Source organism: Trichomycterus rosablanca, chromosome 5 (assembly GCF_030014385.1).
Source record: "Trichomycterus rosablanca isolate fTriRos1 chromosome 5, fTriRos1.hap1, whole genome shotgun sequence".
Taxonomy (NCBI): domain Eukaryota; kingdom Metazoa; phylum Chordata; class Actinopteri; order Siluriformes; family Trichomycteridae; genus Trichomycterus; species Trichomycterus rosablanca.
In genome coordinates, this window is record NC_085992.1 from 7,345,286 (window position 1) to 7,368,217 (window position 22,932).

The 22,932-nt window shown below is 38.6% G+C and overlaps 1 protein-coding gene across 1 annotated transcript; it reads right to left on the minus strand.

The window, feature by feature from the left end:
• Window positions 1-13,057: 13,057 nt before the first annotated feature.
• Window positions 13,058-22,578, minus strand: ogfrl1 (opioid growth factor receptor-like 1). Its single transcript, XM_062994799.1, has 7 exons — window positions 22,411-22,578; window positions 20,516-20,602; window positions 19,775-19,853; window positions 17,961-18,039; window positions 15,786-15,852; window positions 15,099-15,244; window positions 13,058-13,560 (listed from the first exon to the last, which is right to left on the minus strand). Exons 1-7 carry the CDS (start codon window positions 22,576-22,578, stop codon window positions 13,080-13,082), a joined length of 1,107 nt encoding a protein of 368 aa, XP_062850869.1. The 3' UTR covers window positions 13,058-13,079.
• Window positions 22,579-22,932: the final 354 nt, after the last annotated feature.

A 22,932-nucleotide genomic window follows, 5' to 3' on the forward strand; every position in this document is an offset into this window, starting at 1 on the left:
CTACTAAGAAATTAATGTTACAATTCTTGGCAACCTCCCAGATTCTTCACTAAATTTGGCATTGGGCATAAGGTTGTTTTGAGTAAAGAAAAGGCTTTCCTCTGGCTTACCTAGCATAGTTTTTGGTATAAAGGTGTTCTTGGAAATCCCATAATGTTTTTTTTTGTTTGCAAATCTCCACCATAATCTTTGGAGAAATGCATATTGCAGCAAAAAAGGTGTGAGGCAGCATGGTGGCACAGTGGGTAGTGCTGTCGTCTCACAGAACTGCCAGAGTTTGATTTCCAGGCCAGATGCCCAGGAGTTTTTTTGTGTGTGTGGAGTTTGCATGTTCCTCCTGTATCCACATGGGTTTCCTCTGGTCCAATAACATGCAGTCATGTCAACTGGTGCTTCTAGAAATTGTGAGTGTGTTGCCCTGTGATGGACTGGCAACCTGTCCTGTGTGTTTTCTACCTCTTGCCAAATAAATCAGACCCACTATGACTCTGATCAGGAAAACTGATGACTAGAAATTAGAAAACAATCTTCAGCTGTTTAGTTAGAGTGAGGTAGGCACGGTGTTAGCCCAGTGGTTAAGGTACTGGACTAGTACTCAGAAGCAGTGGCGTAACTACAGGGGGTGCAGGGGGGCAGGTGCACTGGGGCCCATGGCAGGGGGAGGGGCCTCCAAAACATGAACTCAACCACCCACCTCACTGCCCCCCCATTGGCTGCACGTATTACTCATGTATTATGGCAAGCCAAACAGAAAATATATAGCAAACAATGATATATATATATATGTAATAAAACAAATATACAGTGTATCACAAAAGTGAGTACACCCCTCACATTTCTGCAGATATTTAAGTATATCTTTTCATGGGACAACACTGACAAAATGACACTTTGACACAATGAAAAGTAGTCTGTGTGCAGCTTATATAACAGTGTAAATTTATTCTTCCCTCAAAATAACTCAATATACAGCCATTAATCTCTAAACCACCGGCAACAAAAGTGAGTACACCCCTTAGTGAAAGTTCCCGAAGTGTCAATATTTTGTGTGGCCACCATTATTTCCCAGAACTGCCTTAACTCTCCTGGGCATGGAGTTTACCAGAGCTTCACAGGTTGCCACTGGAATGCTTTTCCACTCCTCCATGACGACATCACGGAGCTGGCGGATATTCGAGACTTTGCGCTCCCCCACCTTCCGCTTGAGGATGCCCCAAAGATGTTCTATTGGGTTTAGGTCTGGAGACATGCTTGGCCAGTCCATCACCTTTACCCTCAGCCTCTTCAATAAAGCAGTGGTCGTCTTAGAGGTGTGTTTGGGGTCATTATCATGCTGGAACACTGCCCTGCGACCCAGTTTCCGGAGGGAGGGGATCATGCTCTGCTTCAGTATTTCACAGTACATATTGGAGTTCATGTGTCCCTCAATGAAATGTAACTCCCCAACACCTGCTGCACTCATGCAGCCCCAGACCATGGCATTCCCACCACCATGCTTGACTGTAGGCATGACACACTTTTCTTTGTACTCCTCACCTGATTGCCACCACACATGCTTGAGACCATCTGAACCAAACAAATTAATCTTGGTCTCATCAGACCATAGGACATGGTTCCAGTAATCCATGTCCTTTGTTGACATGTCTTCAGCAAACTGTTTGCGGGCTTTCTTGTGTAGAGACTTCAGAAGAGGCTTCCTTCTGGGGTGACAGCCATGCAGACCAATTTGATGTAGTGTGCGGCGTATGGTCTGAGCACTGACAGGCTGACCCCCCACCTTTTCAATATCTGCAGCAATGCTGACAGCACTCCTGCGCCTATCTTTCAAAGACAGCAGTTGGATGTGACGCTGAGCTCGTGCACTCAGCTTCTTTGGACGACCAACGCGAGGTCTGTTCTGAGTGGACCCTGCTCTTTTAAAACGCTGGATGATCTTGGCCACTGTGCTGCAGCTCAGTTTCAGGGTGTTGGCAATCTTCTTGTAGCCTTGGCCATCTTCATGTAGTGCAACAATTCGTCTTTTAAGATCCTCAGAGAGTTCTTTGCCATGAGGTGCCATGTTGGAACTTTCAGTGGCCAGTATGAGAGAGTGTGAGAGCTGTACTACTAAATTGAACACACCTGCTCCCTATGCACACCTGAGACCTAGTAACACTAACAAATCACATGACATTTTGGAGGGAAAATGACAAGCAGTGTTCAATTTGGACATTTAGGGGTGTAGTCTCTTAGGGGTGTACTCACTTTTGTTGCCGGTGGTTTGGACATTATTGGCTGTATATTGAGTTATTTTGAGGGAAGAATAAATTTACACTGTTATATAAGCTGCACACAGACTACTTTTCATTGTGTCAAAGTGTCATTTTGTCAGTGTTGTCCCATGAAAAGATATACTTAAATATCTGCAGAAATGTGAGGGGTGTACTCACTTTTGTGATACACTGTATATACAGTATATATATATGTGACATTTGTTGAGGGGGCCCAAAATATTTTTTTGCACTGGGGCCCATGAGCTCCTAGTTCAAGCCCCACCACCGCCAGGTCGCCACTGTTGGGCCCCTGAGCAAGGTCCTTAACCCTCAATTGCTCAAAAAAATTAAAAAAAGAATATGTTCAGTCAAAATTGTATGTCGCTTTGGATGAAAGCGTCTGCTAAATGCTGAAAATCGCCTCACAGCAAGAAGGTCCTGGGTGGGACAGTCTGTGTGTGTTTGCGTGGGTTTCCTCCAGGAGCTCCGGTTTCCTCCCACAGTCCAAAGACATGCAAGTGAGGTGAATTGGAGATGCAAAATTGTCCATGACTGTATTTGACATTAAAACTTGTGAACTGATGAATCTTGTGTAACAATTACCTACCTGTCCTGTCATTAATGTAATCAGAGTGTGTAAAACATGACGTTAAAATATAAATAAATAAATAAATTAGTTAGTTAGAGTGAGCTTTCACCCACTGCAGGCTTAGATTTCCATTCTAGGCTGACAGAGATACATGTGGTTTTCTATCTTCATAACCCATTTACCTTAATGCTCTGAGATGCCTTGTGCCCTGATAGGATAAATACATAAATAAGCATGTTTCTAAGTGGTCAGTGAAAACATATTTAATACAAACAGTATTTTAATACTCCATATCTATATTAGTTTATGTTACACGTTCAACTACTGTACTCATTTCAGCACAGGAGCACAATGAACACTATAATTTATTTCTAGTGCTTGGTAAACACATTGCTTTCAGTTCTTCCACCACCAGAGAAAACAAAGCACCTTTCCCTTGATCACAGCAGGGGTGCCAGAGGGTTGAGCGCACCATGGAAATTAAACTCCTGTTCTCCAGCTTCTTCAAACGTCCTTCACTTCATCACTTACGGTTGCTGCAACGTTTTCATTTCAACAACTGCTCCCAGGAGAGCGTGAAAGAGATGAGACAGATTAGAGAAAGTGTTCAAAGGAAGCGAGAAATAGAGATCACTCTTGTCTTTTCAGTGAAAATGGAAGTGATTGTCAGTAAAGTTTAGTTCCACTGACAGGCTCTAGGAATTGTGTCCTGTCCTCTGGCACATTTTCAAATAGTTTGTGGGCATAGATTTACATGTCGGCATGTAATTGTACTGTAAATCTGCTGTGATCCTTAGAAAACAAATTGCTGATTCAATCATGCTCCTTACTGTTGGCAAATTAAAGGTTTCTAACAGTTTATGAAGTCAGTCCACTTATTTATTGACCTGTATTTGTTGACCTCATAATACACAACTGAATCAAGCTACTGATGGCTGTTTAATGATAATACACCGATCAGCCATAACATTAAAACCACCTCCTTGTTTCTACACTCACTGTCCATTTTATCAGCTCCACTTACCAAATAGAAATACTTTGAAGTTCTACAATTACTGACTGTAGTCCATCTGTTTCTCTGCATGCTTTGTTAGCCCCCTTTCATGCTGTTCTTCAATGGTCAGGACTCTCCCAGGACCACTAGGTGGTGGATCATTCTCAGCACTGCAGTGACACTGACATGGTGGTGGTGTGTTAGTGTGTGTTGTGCTGGTATGAGTGGATCAGACACAGCAGCGCTGCTGGAGTTTTTAAACACCTCACTGTCACTGCTGGACTGTTTGTTTGTTTATTAGGATTTTAACGTCATGTTTTACACTTTGGTTACATTCATGACAGAAACGGTAGTTACTCATTACACAAGGTTTCATCAGTTCACAAGGTTATATTGAACACAGTCATGGACAATTTTGTATCTCTCCAGAGAAAGGACCCGGACCGCCCCACCTGGGGATCGAACCCAGGACCTTCTTGCTGTGAGGCAACAGTGCTACCCAATTAGTCACCGTGCCGCCCTCACTGCTGGACTGAGAATAGTCCACCAACCAAAAATATCCAGCCAACAGCGCCGTGTGGGCAGCGTCCTGTGACCACTGATGAAGGTCTAGAAGATGACCAACTCCAACAGCAGCAATAGATGAGCGATCGTCTCTGACTTTACATCTACGAGGTGGACCAACTAGGTAGGAGTGTCTAATAGAGTGGACAGTGAGTGGACACGGTATTTAAAAACTCCAGCAGCGCTGCTGTGTCTGATCCACTCATACCAGCACAACACACTAACACACCACCACCATGTCAGTGTCACTACAGTGCTGAGAATCATCCACCACCTAAATAATACCTGCTCTGTGGTGGTCTTGTGGGGGTCCTGACCATTGAAGAACAGAGTAAAAGCAGGTTAAAGAAGTATGTGGTTGTTTACATTTTCTTACAATTATTGACTAATTAAATGTTGGACTTCTTTCATATTTTCAGTAATTATGATTATGTTAATTAAAGTACAAAACAATTTTATAAAGGATATTTTATATTCTTTCCATTTAAATTTTATAAAACTGTTTATATTAATTTAAGTTATACCTTTATACCTACCTAGTAATGAGTATAGGTATTAGTGCCAACACTGGCCTGAAACATGGATCGGTATTGGATTGGATAAGTGAGATTTTGGCAAAACACAAACTGTCCACAAGTCTGCTGCTGTCATTTACTTGCAGCAAATAGTTTAGCCAATACTCATAGTTGACAAATGTGGTTACTAGTTACAGTGTGTGGTTTCATGTCATGGTATAAAGCTCTGATAAGGCTAACTACAGCACAGTGGGATCCAAATAAACTCACACACTGTGGGTCAGCAAGTCACAGAGCAAAACTATGAGCTATACAGATTACACCATTACTACAACTGGCTGCTGCCTCATTCTGTCACTCCTAATTAGCTCACTTCACCGCTTAACACACCCCAGTGCACTCCACTCAGCGGGAGCACTCGAGTTCACCTAATTCACTTAATTCAATGCCTCGCTGAATGTGCCCACTGTAGCAAACTGTACTGCCTGCAAAGAATTCTCACATTTACACAACATTCTGGCTGAATGTGAAATCTTGACCACATGCAGTTTATTGTGTAAATACACTTCACACAGTCAAGAGGTCATATTCATCCAGAATTTTGTGTTTACAAGTCTTTCAGAATCACACTTTATATGCAGACCAGGAGTGAAAAAACCGAGAAGCTAAACTGGTGTTTGTTACTGTATTTAAGTACAGGCAACAGTAACACTCAACTAATACAATGAATTTAGCTACTTATCACATAGATTCCCAAAAACGTCTGTCAGATGATCCCCACAGTCAAAGACAAAATACTTTGAAAATGGATTGATGCATTTACATTTTCAGCAGACGCCTTTATCCAAAGTGACTTACATTACTGTTACAGTATACAGTCTGAGCAATTGAGGGTTAAGGGCCTTTCTCAAGGGCCCAACAGCAGCAACCTGGCAGTGGTGGGGCTTGAACCAGCGACCCTCTGATCACTTAACCACTAGGCTACAGCTGACTCTGTGATGCCACTGTGGCAACAAAACTGTGTCTATATAAAATAGTATGCAAAAGTCTGGAAAGCCATGGTCATATGAAATACACTCATAAAGCACTTTATTAGGTACACCTTTGTAGTATGCACAAACCCCATTTCAACAGAAGACATTATGTAAAATGGGCATGTGTGACTTGCACGTGTGAAGATGGTTATTTCATTAAGACAATGCCAACAGCAAGACAAATGATTGTAAAATATAAGGGACCAAAGTATACTAGTTGTTTAAAAGAGTGCATGATCAGTGCATCAGTGTAAACGTGTGAGCCAATAAACTGTCAACAGAATACTTAAAATCAATTGTATAAAGAGTAAAGACTTTTAACATAGGCACGTCCAATAACTCAACACTAAACATTTGATTACAATATCCGAAACTCGCTTAATCAGCCTTCTGCTTCGTATACAGACTAACACAACGAATTCAGGCAGCTACTATTTCAGGCGTGGATTGAAACACAGCCCTCCAGATTGTCGGCTAAAACAGGGTTCTTTCTGCCGGGTTTGAAGCCCGATAAAGAGAGTTTTGCAAGTCTGTCTGATGTTTTGCGCTGTATGTTGATGTCTTTGTGCGTTTTCGCGCTACTCTGTTTGCCGCTTCGCAAGTTTGTGCGTTTTCGTTTGCTTTTGTGTCTTTAAACGCCTTCGTGTTCTTTCGTTCGCCTGTGTGAGTCTTCGTGCGTTTCCGTGCTGCTTCGTGCACCTTCGTGATTCTTCGTACGCTTTCGTGCCCCTTCGTCCTTTAGATACTTTCCTTACTGCAATGTCGCCAGTTCCTAATGATACTTTAAACAACAGAATCTGAAAGTTAATTAACTTTATATTTATATTTTCAGATCAGCTGTTTAGAGAAGGTGCTGAAAGGACAATGTAAGTCATAATAAGTAAGTTAAGTGTAACTTACTTAATACTCGAACTCAAGCCTGGAGTGGCTAATCGGGAGATTCGGGAGGATTCCCGATGGGCCGGCTCATGTCAGTCTCGAGTTTGGGCCGGTTGGATGGGAAAAATAATTTTGACACTTATCTGTCATCTAATCTTCTTCTTGCATTCATTCTCCATTCTGACAGCGCAGCCCCTACATCGCAGTAGATTAGATGGGTTCTACCATCTGAGGGAATTCTCCCCTCCCAAATGTTTAAGTTGGTTTGGCCCACGAGGTGTCTTTTCTGGAGCGCCGGTAAAAGTAAATATAGCAACAGAAAAGCGCAAACCATCAGTCGGTGGTGATGGAGGGCAGGAAGAGGCCAGGTGGAACCGAAAAGGCCAGCTTAAAAAAAAAAGAAAGCTGTTGGAAGAAGATGCTGCCAAATGTGCCAAATGAACAGACCTGTTTTCCAGAGGACAGACCCCATGCAGCCGGTATTGCGCAACATAGCCAAGTCAACTTAGCGTAGTTTATTTTGTAGAACCCAGTACACACCATTAATCACAAATATCCAGTTTCAAGCTGAAAATAATAAACATAATTTGAAGTGTAATATATTAAATAGCCTAACTCATTAATGGGATGTTTTTGTTCCGACGCTACTGTACTGATGATCCCGAGGAGGCCATGACTACTGAAGAGACAGGTAGAGGATAGTCTCACAAAGTTATTTAAACTAAGATAGTTATTTGTAATGTAAAATATAACGTAGAGAATATACATGATATACAGTATGTTAAATTGTTCAGACATTCAGAAAGATGTCAACACGATAGCCTAATTTATTTTAACAAATGGAGACAAATAGCCTAAATCACTATCAATTTTACACCATCATAATAAAGGCTAAATTGTTTAAACAAAACAAAACAAAAAAAACTTCAAGCTTGTTATGTTATTCAGCAAAATAGGCTAACCCTTAATGAAATGTTTTTGTTTTTTTTAGCCTCAGAGCAGCAGATAAGCCATGTCTCATGTCTATAGACAATGACACCGTTATTAATAAAGTTATAGAAACCAGTGCACTGCTTAGGAGGCTTTTGATGCTGTAGGCAGCCACTAAATATGCGTGTAGTGAAGCTACTTAAGAGTTTAGTGTAAACCTAACAATAGAGCACCTCTATGTTGGGAAGACAAATGCAATTTTAATTTCAAATTATTTTTATTTCAACTTATTGCTCCTGTACAAATGTAAATAAATTTTCATCTTTATCAAATTTTTTTACCTTTTAAATCAGAAAATTGAATTAAACATGTTTAAGTGAAGTGTTTTCTGTTAACTTACCAACATATACCTGAACTTATACCCAATAAAAAGGCATTGTAAGAGCTAGCTGCTGTTTCATTTATTCAAATTTTTCCTCCATGGAAATAGTGGGCTGGGTTTGGGCATGAAACTCCCGGGCTGAAAAACGGGCCCACTCCGGCCCTGCTCGAACTAGAAAGGCTGTTCAAACTTTTGTACATGCCACGTTTTTATCGAGTTTCATTTATCGTTTAGATCAGGGGTGTCAAACTCATTTTCACCGAGGGCCACATCAACATTATTGTGGCCCTCAAAGGGCCGATTGTAACGTATCCTGCTGTGATTGCAGTCTGTTGTTTTTCTTAAAGGCTGAATTCTGCATTTATATTGTCCTACTTTACCACAGACACGGCCTCATAACACAAGAGATGCACCGGTTTATCTTCCTGAAGCACAAACTTGTTTTCACTTTCATTAAATTTCCTCCTTATGCTTAATTTTCTTACTTATCTTCTTGTACATTTTAGGATCATGTGTAAATATGTGTAACATCATCTACTGGTGGGATGTGTCACTTTGCAGGTCACAAAATCAGCCTGCATTTTGAAAGATGCAGTTTGTTTAGGATTTTACAGTGTATTGTAAGACAATCATTCTGCCCTCACTAATAGTTTATCCCCCTTTCTCAGCTAGACAGACAGACAGACAGCTCCCTTCAGAATACAGTCGGTTTATTTGCTTCCCAGCTGTGTGATACACTGTGTGCATCAAAATGAAGTAAAAATACAAACAATAAAAACAATTAAGAACTTAATACAGTAAAAGCTCACAGCTGTAGTCAAGTGTTACATCTGGTACAATATGAGATTTAACCAAACGTAAAATAGCGCTAACGAGTTAGCATTTAGTGTAAAGATACTAATTGCTATAGTAACGATAACAATTGTATTTAATTATGGTAAATTTGTAACTAAAATGCTGTGATATACTCACTAAACATTTACCAACAACTGAGAATATAAACGCCACTACTTACAGACAATGCTTGGGTATTATATTGCAATATAATTATTTATATTTATTTATTATTGTTTACATTATTGACTACGCTACCCCGCGTTCTTTTGCCGTAAAAGTCACATGGCTTTTAGCGAAGGTCAAAGTTAGTTGCCATGACTACGATGACAACAGTTGCCGATTTTAAAGGCGCAGGAGCGCATTAAATAATAAGCGCGTCTCTGTAACGACTCGAACCATCACAACAATCGTACAGTCGTTTAAGCTCTCGCGGGCCGGATCAAATGACGGGCCTTGAGTTTGACACCTCTGATTTAGATGCTACACGCTCAGGTGATGCAGCAGTCTGTTTCTCTAGCCCACCAACGCTGAGATCTGGTTTGAATCCAGGGTATTCTTGTCTTGTGCCTGGGGGATTACTGCCCTGTCCAGGAAAAGTTGTTGATAAAAATGGAAAAAAAAATGTATATGTACTTTTTTTCATATCTGTCACAAAAAATATGTACTGTACATATAAAAGACATGAACATTTCACACACAGGTATATTGATTTCCTGAAACAACTGCAACTTTATTAGGTTACAAGAAGAGCCCTCATTATTTTCACATTATCTTGTAGAAAACATTATTACACATGTATAGTGCCATACATATACAGTAGATAGAGACGGGTCACCACTGATGCCAGGTTTAAGTACATATAAAGTAAGAATGTGTTGTGTTGAGTGTTTGGCATATTCATGCAATGGTTTATTTTGCACGTCAAGCACGGCAGAGGGAGTCCAGGAAACAGATGGCTATGTTCTCCCTTCTACCTGTGTGACAGGAGAAAGTCAGCAAGATGTACCTGTGGTAATAAAACATGTGCACACACACATTTCCAAAAAATGAAATGATTAAGAGAGAACACTTTTACAAGTATTTGAAACATTTTCCTTCAGAATTTTTTTTTGTTTAAGGAGATCAAAATGTTTTACACTAATGTTAATTACAATTAACGAATGTTGTTTAGAATGTGCATTTATATAATCCACCTTGAGACAGGATATTATAGACTTATCAGATATGACAATAGCTGGTTTACAAACATTCACTCATTCACAGCATGTAGACATTCAATTTTTTTGCATTTAAGAGGTTTTAGATTACACAAATCATAGAATAAAGGTACAACTGTGTTCATTAGAATGTACATGGGATCTAAATCAGTGGCGATTTCTCTAAGACCGTAAGGGAAGCTCAGCTTCCCCTAAAATGTCAAAAATTAAATGGTCAAATATGTTGTGTTAACATTTCATTGACTACAAATGAGTTAGAACACGTTCATCTCGAAGACGAGTTCGTTCAGAATCAGCTACTTATCACAAATCGACTGACTCGATTTTGTTAAATTCTCATACATTCCCGTAGCGTCAGTGCATTTGCCCGTAGAAGCTGAGCGTCTATTCACTTCAACGGGACTGCATGGAACGTTTTTTTTCATTGCTTTGAAACTCGCCGGTCATTGGATAAATGCCACGATTTTGTCCTGCCCCCGGATGCTGAGCTTCTGCAAGATGATTGGAGGATCAGTCGAAAGGCTGAATCCCGTTTTGATTGACGGCTATTTGCTGGCCATTGAGAGGACACTGGTCAAGTCCCTGGAAAAGACGCCTACTTGGTACGATAGGATCACAGGCCATTTTCTTGAAAAGCAACGGAGGGCAGAATTTATGTATAAATAAATTGACAAATTTTATGATGTAAGCCGACAATGAGCTTCCCCTCTTTGAAAGACCAGCAGCTGCCACTGATCTTAATGTGTTAAGCCTCATTAAGATGGGATTACTATAGTTTTACATAAAGACCTAGAGTAATTTTGTTCTTCCAGGTCTTTTATTTTTCTCCTGATACAGTTACACAGCAAAATTACATTGTGCCTTATGAAAAACTTGGATGTGAGTTTTTCCTTGCCACTGTCACCCTCGGCTCAACAGGGGTTTTTGGTCTGTTGGTCCTGGATTCTGTTAAGTGGCTTTGAGACAACTGCTATAGTAAATAGCGCTATACAAATACATTTGATTGACTTGACAAGGACAGTTAGCTTGTTAACATGTTGATCTTAAATCTTACGAGCCTGACATATATGGACTGGCTTTATGTGTCTCATCTTCTGGAATGGTAGATAATGGGTCAGAACTGCAAAACCAAGAGTGTCAGACTCTAGTCCTCAAGGGCAACAATATTGCAGAGATTAGCATACTACTTCAGTTACAACTTTGTATTCATTGCTAGCTAATTATCAAGGCCACCATAAGATAATTTGGTCTTTTAGTATGATTGCTGCCCTCTCAAATCCGAGTCTGAACTAAGTGAAGAATGGTTTATAATAAATGCATACATTTTAGTTCTTCCATCATTTGGTAACCCTATCAGTTTCCTATTAACCTGCCTGAAACGTGCTTGTCCAGCATCAATCTATTTCTCATCCTGATACAAGAGTTTCATCACAGTGTACAAACATTTTAAAGACATCACCCTGATAAGCGATTCCCCTACTAAACAGGGTTGTAGACGCCTCAAAATAAAGGGGAAATTTTAAACCGTGCATATACACTGAAGGACCAAAAAACGAACAAATAAATAAGATTTTATATATCACATTTCTGGGGCTAATTTCAGGTACAAATAGATTTTTAATGTATTTAATATTAAACCAGGTTTTTCTGGGAGGTAGGAGACCTCATTTCTGATTGCCCTTATTGTAGTAAACACACACATACACACACATAAAAATTAGGCACTTCATATTGCAAGACACTGCACAAACTGGAATATAGTGCTAACATTGGTAAATAAGTATTCAAATTTGCTACTTGTTAAACTGATATGTTTCTACAAAGAGCTGTAGTTTAGCTACTGATTAATTTAATATAGCTTTGAGTCACAGCTCAACAGTCTGTTACACTTTATCTAAACATAATGTTTCAGACAGGAAGACTGGATAGGCAAAAGTGCAAAACACACACACACACACACACACACATACACACAAGAAATGAAACATCTAGGGATGGGCAAAATATTGGTTAGTTGATCGGTCAAAATTTAAGCACAGATTTACTGATGTATTATGGCTCTCTTTAAAAAGGACTTAGTTATTAACAATAAGTGGCTGCCCAGTGTTTCCAAATAGAGCTGTGATCCTGATCAGGATAAATAGTCCCTAAAATAGTTTTTTTTTTGAAAATCTAAATATAAAAATTCCATTTATTACCTGTAATTTAGATTGTAGGAAAAGGTCATGGTGTTTCATACCGCATTAAATGATAGCGGGGGTCCAGCAAAGCAAATCATGAAAGCACTTCATGATGTCAAAATTGCACTACCTACATAATAGAAGCCATTTTTGTACTCTGTTTAGTGCATGGACCATAAAAGCATTCGGGATTCATGTTTTAAATGGGCTGCACTTGATGTCTCAGTGGTAAGGCGGGACCCGCCTTGTTACAGCTTGTTCATTTGTTTTCGCAAGCTCTGTCCATGTTTTACCCTGAACCTGTTCTCATGCTTCTTTCCTTTTAACAGACTTTATAGTGGGACAATTGATTTCCCATTGCTGACTACATTTAGGATATGATCATGTGCTGTTTGTGGCTGTTATCAAATGCACTGAAATATAATCTTTTATTTTTTAAAAGTCGATTGCTGATATAAAAAATAAATAAAAAATGCCCATCCCTAGAAACAACTCTTTAAAGATTAAAATATGATTAGAAAATCTTCAGCTTGTATTTCAACCCTTGAACAAGTAAAAAAATTTTACCTGGGGACTTACAAAAATGTAAATAAATAACACATAATTCTCATTATTACTTAAGACAAAAGCTCATATTGCTTTGGGATAATCCCATGTAAATTTTTCAGTGCTACTTTCACTCATTTACAAATTCAGTCCATGTTACTCAGAGTGGGACAGTCTCGATATATTCCACTTTTTCTACTCTGCCATACTGTATTCTTTTAGACAGCATGGTACTCTTCTGTTCCTCTGTTTCACTCCCTTCAACTCCTGATTCCTCTTCCTCTGACTGATCCGGACATTCCTGCTTAATAGATCTGTTTTTCCTTGTGTTTCTGTCTAGAGCACGATCTGTCTGACTTGCTCTTGCTCCAGAAAAGCATTTTCTCTTCGGAGGCCCCCAGATAAAGTTTTCAGGGGGGTGGTAGTGGGACTGGGCAAAACGCAGAAGGGCCCGTCTCTGTCTGTGCACGCGGAGCGTGTAGACGAAGTATTCAAGTGCACTGTGGCGCATGTTGGGGAGCGTGCCGTGCACCAGGGCCTCTTCCAGCAGCAGATGCACCAGAGGAAACTTGTATTTCTCAAAGCCCAGCTCACCCAGGCTCTTCAGAATACGAGTAATACGCAGATAGTTGTGCTGAGACCTGTGTGGCAGAAACAAGAACCTCCTGGTTAATACATATTTTATCAGGACATTTTTAGCACATGATGTGTTGCACTAACAGGGTTACACCCAGTGATTTCTACTAAAAATATGCACACATCTCAGATTTTATTTATATGAATGTTTTTCATTCGTTTTCTGATAAAAAAATGTTCACCTGCTGATTTACATAAATCAGTGTGTTACAGTAAAAACAGTGTGGAACACACATTTTTATCCCAGCTTTAGTGAAGTGAAAGCTGCAAAAAGAAATGGCTGGAGCAAATTAATTTGACTGAAATAGTTAGAAGGTCACCCTTGTAATTATAATATAGTATAATTAGAATTCTAGTTCAAGTGTTTTAGCCAAACCCACTGCTAACATGAGTTTAATATTGATAAATATATAAATATACATATAATTGATAAATTATATGCTTCCGACTTTGTGGCAACAGCTTAAAAATTGTTTTAGAATAAAAGAGTGTAAGATTGGATTCCTTAATGCAGCAACGGCCTGTTAGGGTACAACATTTTTCTGTAGTACTCTTAAGTCCATGTGGCTGTATTAAACACATGCCATTAGGACTTAAAAGTCATGCACATTTAACAGTGGTTTCTAGCTTTGTCCTATAGACCAAGTTTTCTCAGAATTTCCTTTTCACAATATTCTGTAGGTTAGATGGTGAAAGTTCTAAATTTCTTGCAATATTGCTTTGAGAAACAGTTGTATCCTGTTTGAGTTCAGCAGAAAGTGGTGAGCCACAACCCATCTGTGCTTCCAAAGACTAAGCTTTTAGTGGACCCTCCTTTTATACCCAGTGATCATACCCTTATTTGTCACCAGTTCAAATGCTTATTGTGCAATGTTTCAAAACAGTGTAACTTTAATTCTTTAATAAATTTTCACTCTTTTTTGCCCCGTCCCAACATTTTAATTGTGTTGCAAGCATGAGATTTAAAATTTGTTTATATTCACCTTTTATATTCTACCTTTGACAGTTTATTAATGGTTCAAGAGAAGAAAACAGAACAGAACAGAAGAGAAAGGTTCACAGATTTGTACTGCATTTTGCAATATGTCCAAACTTTTTCAGAAATGAGGTTTGTATATTAAATAACAAAATAACAAAAGAGGTTAAATCATTGTTTTTCCTAATGTAGATAGAACTCTAAAAACATAGAATAGGATTAGTGGAAGTTATAAGTAAAGGTTTAAACCTGGGAAGGTCAACAAAACAGAACAGAACACTTATTTGCATATTTTACTTAATTAGCAAAAGCAATGATCCATCTGTACAGACTTGTGCTGTTAAATGTGCTAACTGATATTATGCAAATAAACCATCATTCTGTCAGAAGGAGTAAAAATGAAAGTGTGGTGCAAAGGTTGGTGGGGAGGATTCACAAAGTGATTAATGTTGAAAAAAAAAAAAGCTGTAATAAATTATGAGGAAATAATTAGTAGAATCAGAAAATGTAATTGTAAATGTAATAATTTTTTTAGGTCATCAAAAACTATGTAAACTGAACTCTTACTCATTCAGGTGCTGAAAGCGCTCCTTCCAGTTTGCAGCACGAGCCACGTTTCCACTCTTATCTAGGAGCTTAATCCCAAAGAAGTCCAACATGATGGCATACGCCAGCACAAAGCGATGCTTGGCCTCTTGAGTGTTTTGGAATTCCTGTTCACATGACGTCAGGAGACATTATGTTTCTGGTCAAGCAGTGTTAAGTATCAAGAGTCAAAAGACCTGATTTACTAAGAACTAGTACCAGCAATTTTATTTACACTGAAAGTCAATTTACAAATGCTTATTGCATAACTAAAGTAAGGGAACATATTAATTTGATAAGCAATTTGTACAGTACATTCACTGTGACAAGAACATAGGAAAGAAGGGAGGAAGAAGTACAAGATGGAGACACAAAATGTATTTGTCAACATTATTAAACTGTCATTATGCTAAATTCTAAAATAATTAAAATGAAAATGAAAAAAATTATCCTATTGGCACATTATGACGGAACATTGAGCTATTATTAATCTTCTGTCTTGACACATTAGCTATTTGATTATAAATAAGCTGTAACAAAGGTTTTATATCAACAATCATTTTAGCAGAATAGCAGTATGCATGACAGTTTAATGCATTTGCGTGTGAGTGTGTATGTGTGTGTATATAGTATGTGTGTGTGTCTGTGTGTGTATAATACAAAACCAACCTTGATCTCATTTTGAGTGAGTTCATGGGCATAGTAATTGAGGCCTTGTTCCCTCAGTGGAAAAAGCCTGTATGGAGAAAATAAAAATGTCTCACATCATCTACGTTTGCTAAAGGATTCACAAACTGTATTTAAAACTGCAACAAAACTTCAGGTGTGAATAGTAATTTTTAAATCTTGCATGTTCTCCCCGTGTCTGCGTGGGCTTCCTCCAGGTGCTCCAGAGGAAACCCACAGTCCATAGACGTACAAGTGGGGTGAATTTGAGACACTAAATTGTCCATGACTGTGTTCGATATAACCTTGTGAACTGATGAACCTCATGTAATAAGTAACTACCGTTTTCTGTCATGAAGGTAACCAAAGAGTGTAAAACATGACGTTAAAATCCTAATAAACAAACAAACAAACATTTACTCACTCACATCTAGATGTAATTTGGAGTAGCCAATCCATCTAACAGCTTGCAGTTTTTGTGTGTGTAAAGAAATGACTACATGTGGGAAAGGCCCAAAGGATCTGATTCAAAGCAACCCTAACTAGGATAAAGTGGTTGTAAAACAGACAGTGAATAAATGAATGAATAAGTGAATTACTGAATGAAAAAATGAACGCACCCATTAATACCTCGAGCATCATAATAGAAAGTTCTGGGTAGGTCTATACAAATCTGCGCTAAGCTTTTCATGTTAATGCATGAACAGGCACAAACACCCACAGATGCTCAGTAGCTGTACGTCTTATTGCTTTCTATTTCTAGATGATGTAAACATTAATGGGTTAGCTCCTAGCTCTAATAAACTCTGCTGAAATGAGAACAATTAACTACTAGCGGAAGGAAAAAAAGAAAAAAAATGGGAGTACATAGAAAGGCTAGATTTTCCTCTTTGTCAGATACTTGATGCCCTGTGCAGCTAACAATTAAACAGCTAATTAAAGACAATAATGGCCCTATTTTTCCTGCCCTGCCTTCTTCATCTTTGTTTTCTATCCCTCCCCTATAACAGGTCAATAAATCACATTTGGTTGGTAGCTTAATATAGTTGCCTAGCTTCCATTTTTTATTAATTGAATTAACAAAAATTGGCAAGCAGTTCATTTCCACACGCTACGTTGTTTTTAAGAGCTTGCTAATTGACATTATGCTAATACTCCATAGCTTACCCAGTTACACGGTGTATTTGAGAAAGTAAGCATGTGGCAAGGTGGCATCAGTAATATAGCTGCTAGCATTTGCAAGGGCAGAGTTTGTTCTGGTAATTTTTGCATGGGTGGTGCATTAAGTTATAACCACTTAACACATAACCACATAACAATAGTTTCCCCCTGTGTCTGTGTGGGTTTCATCCGGAGCTCCGGTTTCCTTCCAAAAGTCCAGAGACATGCAGTCAGGCTAATTAGATCTACTAATAAGTGTGTGTATGTGTGTTTGCGTAAATGTGTGTACTTCTTGATTGACAGTCACTTGCGCTTCATAAGCATGAAGTGGCTTCAGGTGGAAGGTTTCATATATATCACGGCTTCTCTCTGTCTTCCTTGCCATTTCCTTTTTCCTCGCATTTTGTTTTCTGGGAACTCGCCCTGGGAGAGCGGATGCCCCAAAGCTGGCATGACATCCCTTTTTCGGATCTGTGTACGATCGTAAATCCACTGGTATTCACAGCACAATGCAATTTGGTGCGGTAGGGATTCCACTCAGACAGTTCCCTGTCTGTTTTATTTCTGAGAGCTGGTTTGTCTCAGGTAATCATGACATCCAGTTCTCATTTCTGCACTATCCATTTTCTATCCACTTAATCCATTGCGGGGTGCAGATGTTTTTCATTTGCTACTTTGTTTCTATTAATTTGGCTGTTTATTAGTATTGTTTTACCTAGACTAGATATCTGCAATTAGGCTCTATTTCCATTCTTGCAGGTGTGTGGGGATCCCCTCACGCTCTCTGTTCCAACCCCGTTTCACAAACTGTGATTATAATGACTATAATTTCTATTATAGCCCTAATTAAAACTCCACTATAGGGTATGTCGGTTCAGGTTCAGAAATATCCTTCTGCAAGTTTCTTGCAGTAACACACATCTACCACAAAAGCATTTAAATCTTCAAATCTAATGTTCAGGAGCTTTAATTACATTTGTCTGCCAAAAACAGAATATGGGAAAGCTATGGCCTTACCACTGAATATATGTGTGATTGTGTTCCAGCTTGTCATAATCTCCTTTCCATTTGGTGAGGATCTCTTCAACGTAGATTTCTGCAGGAATGAACACAAAGCTTTAGTGTATTCTTTGTCTTTCATTGTTGAAATGGAATTATATTAACAAATTAAGTCATAGAATTAGAAGACAACACAAAAGCTCCTACCATTAAAACATAAAAACAATAAGACAATAAACCTTGGTACTACTTGACTTGCAATTTGCACATGGTACTGTTTTTATTTGCACAGCCTTAATTGCACACAATGTCTATAACTGCACCTTTTTAGTCTACCCCCCCCCCTTTAGTTTTTGTCCTGTTAGATGTCTTATATTCTTATTTTTTATATTATTATATATTTTTATATAATTTTTAGATTTTTACATCTTTCGTGTATTAGATTACTGTAATACCTTTTTTATTCTTTACTGTACTATATTGTAACGTTGTTGTGTGATGTTTGTGATAATTGTAAATTGCTGCTGCAAACACCGCAATTTCCCCCTCGTGGATCAAAAAAGTAATCAATCAATCAATCAATAAAATTTAATTTAAATACATGATGAATCATTTGAGTTCACACCAAACTTTTAACAGCACAATATAGTCATGTTTTTTTAAAAAGTATTGTAAATACTGTAAGTACTGTATTTTCTCTATTTTTGCATATTTAAGTGTTACAGACCTTTAAACCAAATAAAAAGAAGACAAAGACAACCTACGTAAACAAAAAATACAAATTCTAAATAATTGTTTCATTTATTTAACAAAGAGGATCCTATGCCAACTTGCTCTATAAAAATACCCACCTAGTTACTCAGTCAAACAAATAATTTATTGAGAATCGGGGTCAGATTGACTAGACACACCCAGGCCTAATTACAGCCAGCCCTGTTTAATCCAAACCTACTGCAATTTGAAGTATGTCTACACTAAAAGGTCTTAATAAGCATCATCAGCTATGCACTCTTTAAATTCAGCAAGTGATAAAAAGAAAATAGCTGTAATATCCAATCTTTGCACTACAAACCACCATTTAACTGAGAATGATCAGTGTTTCTTTATCCAAAATCTACCACCTGGAGATGTCTGCCTGAACACAGTGTTTAAAAATGCCAAGCCGATAATGGCCCCCCTGAGAGCGCTGAGGCTGTTTCATTTTCTTTAATGTGCATCTGAAATGGTTTTCTGCATTGCCTTCCTACCATTTTAATAGTATGATAGATCTGTATCACATCTTCAAAGCCTCACATGCAATGTGGCTCAAAAGGAGCACACCCAACTGTTACACACATTTTATGCCACAAATAAAAATAAATGTCATCATTTTAAAAAGCACAACTGAGTCTATTTTATTGTTAAGAGTTTTTTAAGAGAAAAATTGATGGAGTCCTTGCCTAACTCAGGCAACAAATGTTACATTATGAAAAAGAACAGATTTTGAGCTGCAGGACAAACTCTCCAATCATTGATGCAAAACATATTTATAGAACTATTTCATTAATTCATTTAAAATCTGTAAAGCATTTATCATCTGTATATGTATGAATCAATTATTCATATGTGTATAATTCATAGTTTTAAAGAGAGTAGCATAGTCATTACAGTATTACCAACTTTGTTATATCTTTCCTGATAGAATTATTCCTAAATGTAAAATGAACATTTATTCGTTTATTCTAGTACCGTTTGCAAAAACCAGTACTGTTCACATATTTTAGATCTAAAAGAAACTAAATACATAGACAGTGAAGAAAACTTTAGAAAGTGGCAAGACCACTCATACTTACCATCTGGTATAAGAGGAATCTTATTCAGATAGAATCTCAGGTTGCGGTACTCATTGCGTAGACGATGCTCCCTGTAATTCTGGGTGAAAAATTAAAGATAGAAAATAGTCAGGATACATTTTCCAGAGATTTGTGAGAATTTAGATCTGTCATTTGGACACCAAATGCTGCTTTAGTTTAACAAAAACATAATAACTACAAAAAAAACCTATTTCATGAAAAGTTGGGACATTTTGTAAAGTGTAAAAAAGGATCTGTGATTTGTTCATTCATAAAAAGTATTATGGGCCCACCTGCCTTAAAGATTGGCAGGGGGCACGGGTTACAGAATTATACCAACCTGCCATGAGGCAGGTAGAGGACATATAGGTTCAGATGACCGACAGTGGTGTTTCCTTAAATCAGGCAGTCTCTGTGCCTCTGTAACAATAATTCACTGCAGCTGGGAGAGCTCTGTAAAAAAACGGATTGATTGTCCTCTTCCCTGCAGGTCACAGAGTGTATGGTCTTAATGCTTTTCGGACACCTGCATGTTCTGCGAGGTTGGTAGTTTTGTATAAATCAGGTCATATGCTAGAATCTTTGATCTTTTTCTGGGAAACTCGGCTGGTGTTGCGGCGCCTCTTAGCCAGCTCCCGGTATTTACTGAGTTCCTCTTTCACTATGCCTTAATTTTACTGGATAACTTATTACAGTGCCATAACTAAACAGGTATGGATATGAGTGGGTAAAACACTTTACCGGATAACTGTGGCGGTACTTGTATAGGTCTCTGGCAGCATAGAAGCTTCTTTTCATTTTAGTGGATGAGTCAGTCCTGACAACAAACTGACAGAGAAAATGAAAAAAATTGAAGATTAAGCAGGAAAGAATGCATGAATGAGCCACTTACTAGCATCTGCAGTATGTTAAACTGTCAGAACATAGTCCCTTAGAGATGCAGAGATTTGACTATTTAAAGAACTAATTATTTTTTAGCAGCCATATTTACCTGGCTTATTGTTGTATTGTGTCTGGAACAACTCTAGATGCACAGCAGGGTAATAGTGTATGTTAATAGTAGGAATACACTGTACCAGTTCTTTGTTGGGCATCACTTAATCATTCACACGGGGGGGGTTCTTTTGTAATTTTTGGCGTTTGCAATTGTTACAGTCCAAATGTTTGATTTGACTTTAAGTGACATTGTTTGTGCCTTTGTTTGTATGTTTTTGGACATGGTGTTTCAAAAAAAGTTTTTACCTAATCATCCACACTGGAGTAGCAATGATTTACATCAGATATTTACAATAAAGTTCTGACGACAAACTAAAAACTCATTTTGGCCAAAGACCAAGAATAGAAACAACCATTCTGTCATTAATTAGTAGTTCTAACTTTCAGGACTGCATACATTTTTTTTAAACTGCATTGGGATGCTGTCATTTTACACAAACTTTGTGTTTACCTGGTGGACTTCTATTGCTAAAGGTCTTGTCTCAGTGTTTTCCTATTATTTCATAATACAAAAACATAGCTTTGAATGATGGAGTATTTTTGAGTCGTGGGATATTTTATCAATACTGCCATGTCACAATAACTCAGCCCCTACATAATATTGCTCATCTTAAACCACAGTGCTGGTCTGTATAATCTAAAGTTGGGTTACAACATGTAGAAACCATTTGGAATTCAATAACAACTCTTACTTTGCTTCAGCTGTGATGTGTTAAATACCACCCAGAGAGAGGGAGAAAGAGAAAGGTGTGTTGCAACCATGAAAACTGAGGAGCTGTCACAAAAACTAAGAGAGGAGATCATTTCATTGAACTAAAGGGTCAGTGGATATAAGAAGACCTTTCCTAGCTAGACACCATTGGGAGTTTTGTCTGGAAGTTCGGAATCTGTAGTGGTCATGGGAGAAAGCTCAACAATGCATTTCACTCCTGACCAAGAAAAGTATTCCCAAGGTCAAGCATGGAGGTGGGTCAGTGATGATGTGGGGATGACTGGTAATCTTGACCATGTGACTGACAAGATGAGCTGAAGATGAACAGAAACACCAAGGCATTTTGAGTAGGAAAGTTCTGCCTTCTCTGGTAAAATGGAACCCTCCTGTTTATTGGACTTTCCAGCAATACATCTCAGGTACACTTCCAGGTCATTCAAGACTTGTTTAAGGAATCAGTCCTGAAATATCCAACAATGGCTATTAAAATAGCTACATGTAAATATTGCTCCTTAATATTTCCTCTCTGCTGCTTTTTTACTGCCCAAAAACGTTTCATTTGTGTTAACTAGCAGCTATTAATCATATCAATGACTAGTGTTTAATTAAACAGAATAGTAGAATGATAAAGGATGATAAGGAATGATAAAGGTCAACACTGGAAGCACTGTACTGATTATAGAAACCTGCCATTATTCGACAACACCCCACATGGACACAAGCTCCGTACAAAATCCATCTTAGAACAAGATAGAGCCTATTACAGAACCGAAATGATGAGAATAACCCTTTCTAGCAGCACTGACCGCCTCCACAGCTGCTTGCTGACCCAGTTCCCTCTGATGAACCCCGTTGAGCTGGCTGATTGTGTTCATTTCTCGCTTTCTTTACCTCAGATCAGAGATGACAGAGTACCAAACATATTTACCTGGCTGATGCTCTCGTCTTCCCTCGAATGCTCTGATTCTGGTGGACCATTGCATTCCTCCTCTTCTCCCGGATGATCGTCGCTTTCTGAGTCGGTCTCCCATGTCGAGTCACATTCCTCCACCGTGCTCGGTTCCTTGCACCTCACCGAGAACATCAGATTTCCCATTTAAACCTCCAGATCGCTCTTCCCTTCCACTACCGCCTGTCAGTCCGACTCCCTCGATCACCTCCACATTATTTCAGTCAAAGAAATCCGGTGCATTATAAATAAGCCATGAAATCCTCAATCAGTATTCTGATTGGACCCGACGAGGGGGTTTCCAGCAGGGATGAGCCGAAAAATATGACAACCACAGCCCCCTTTTCTACTCCTCCTCTTCATCATCATCAGCAGCAGTACAACGCTTTCAACTGTACAGTTCTCCTATCACCGCCCACCCATACAAACCAGCCCTAACCCACCCTCTGCAAACATCTGCTTCAGTTCCTCATTCAACTTTCACTGAACCTTCTCCTACAT

Bases quoted from the DNA above. Each gene is read 5' to 3' on its own strand.
- ogfrl1 (XM_062994799.1), bottom strand. From the start codon at position 22,578: ATGGGAAATCTGATGTTCTCGGTGAGGTGCAAGGAACCGAGCACGGTG. The intron at 18,040-19,774 runs GTAAGTATGAGT...TCATTCCTGCAG, and splicing joins GATTCCTCTTATACCAGATG to AAATCTACGTTGAAGAGATC. The intron at 15,245-15,785 runs GTTGGTTTTGTA...TCATGTGAACAG, and splicing joins TCACTCAAAATGAGATCAAG to GAATTCCAAAACACTCAAGA.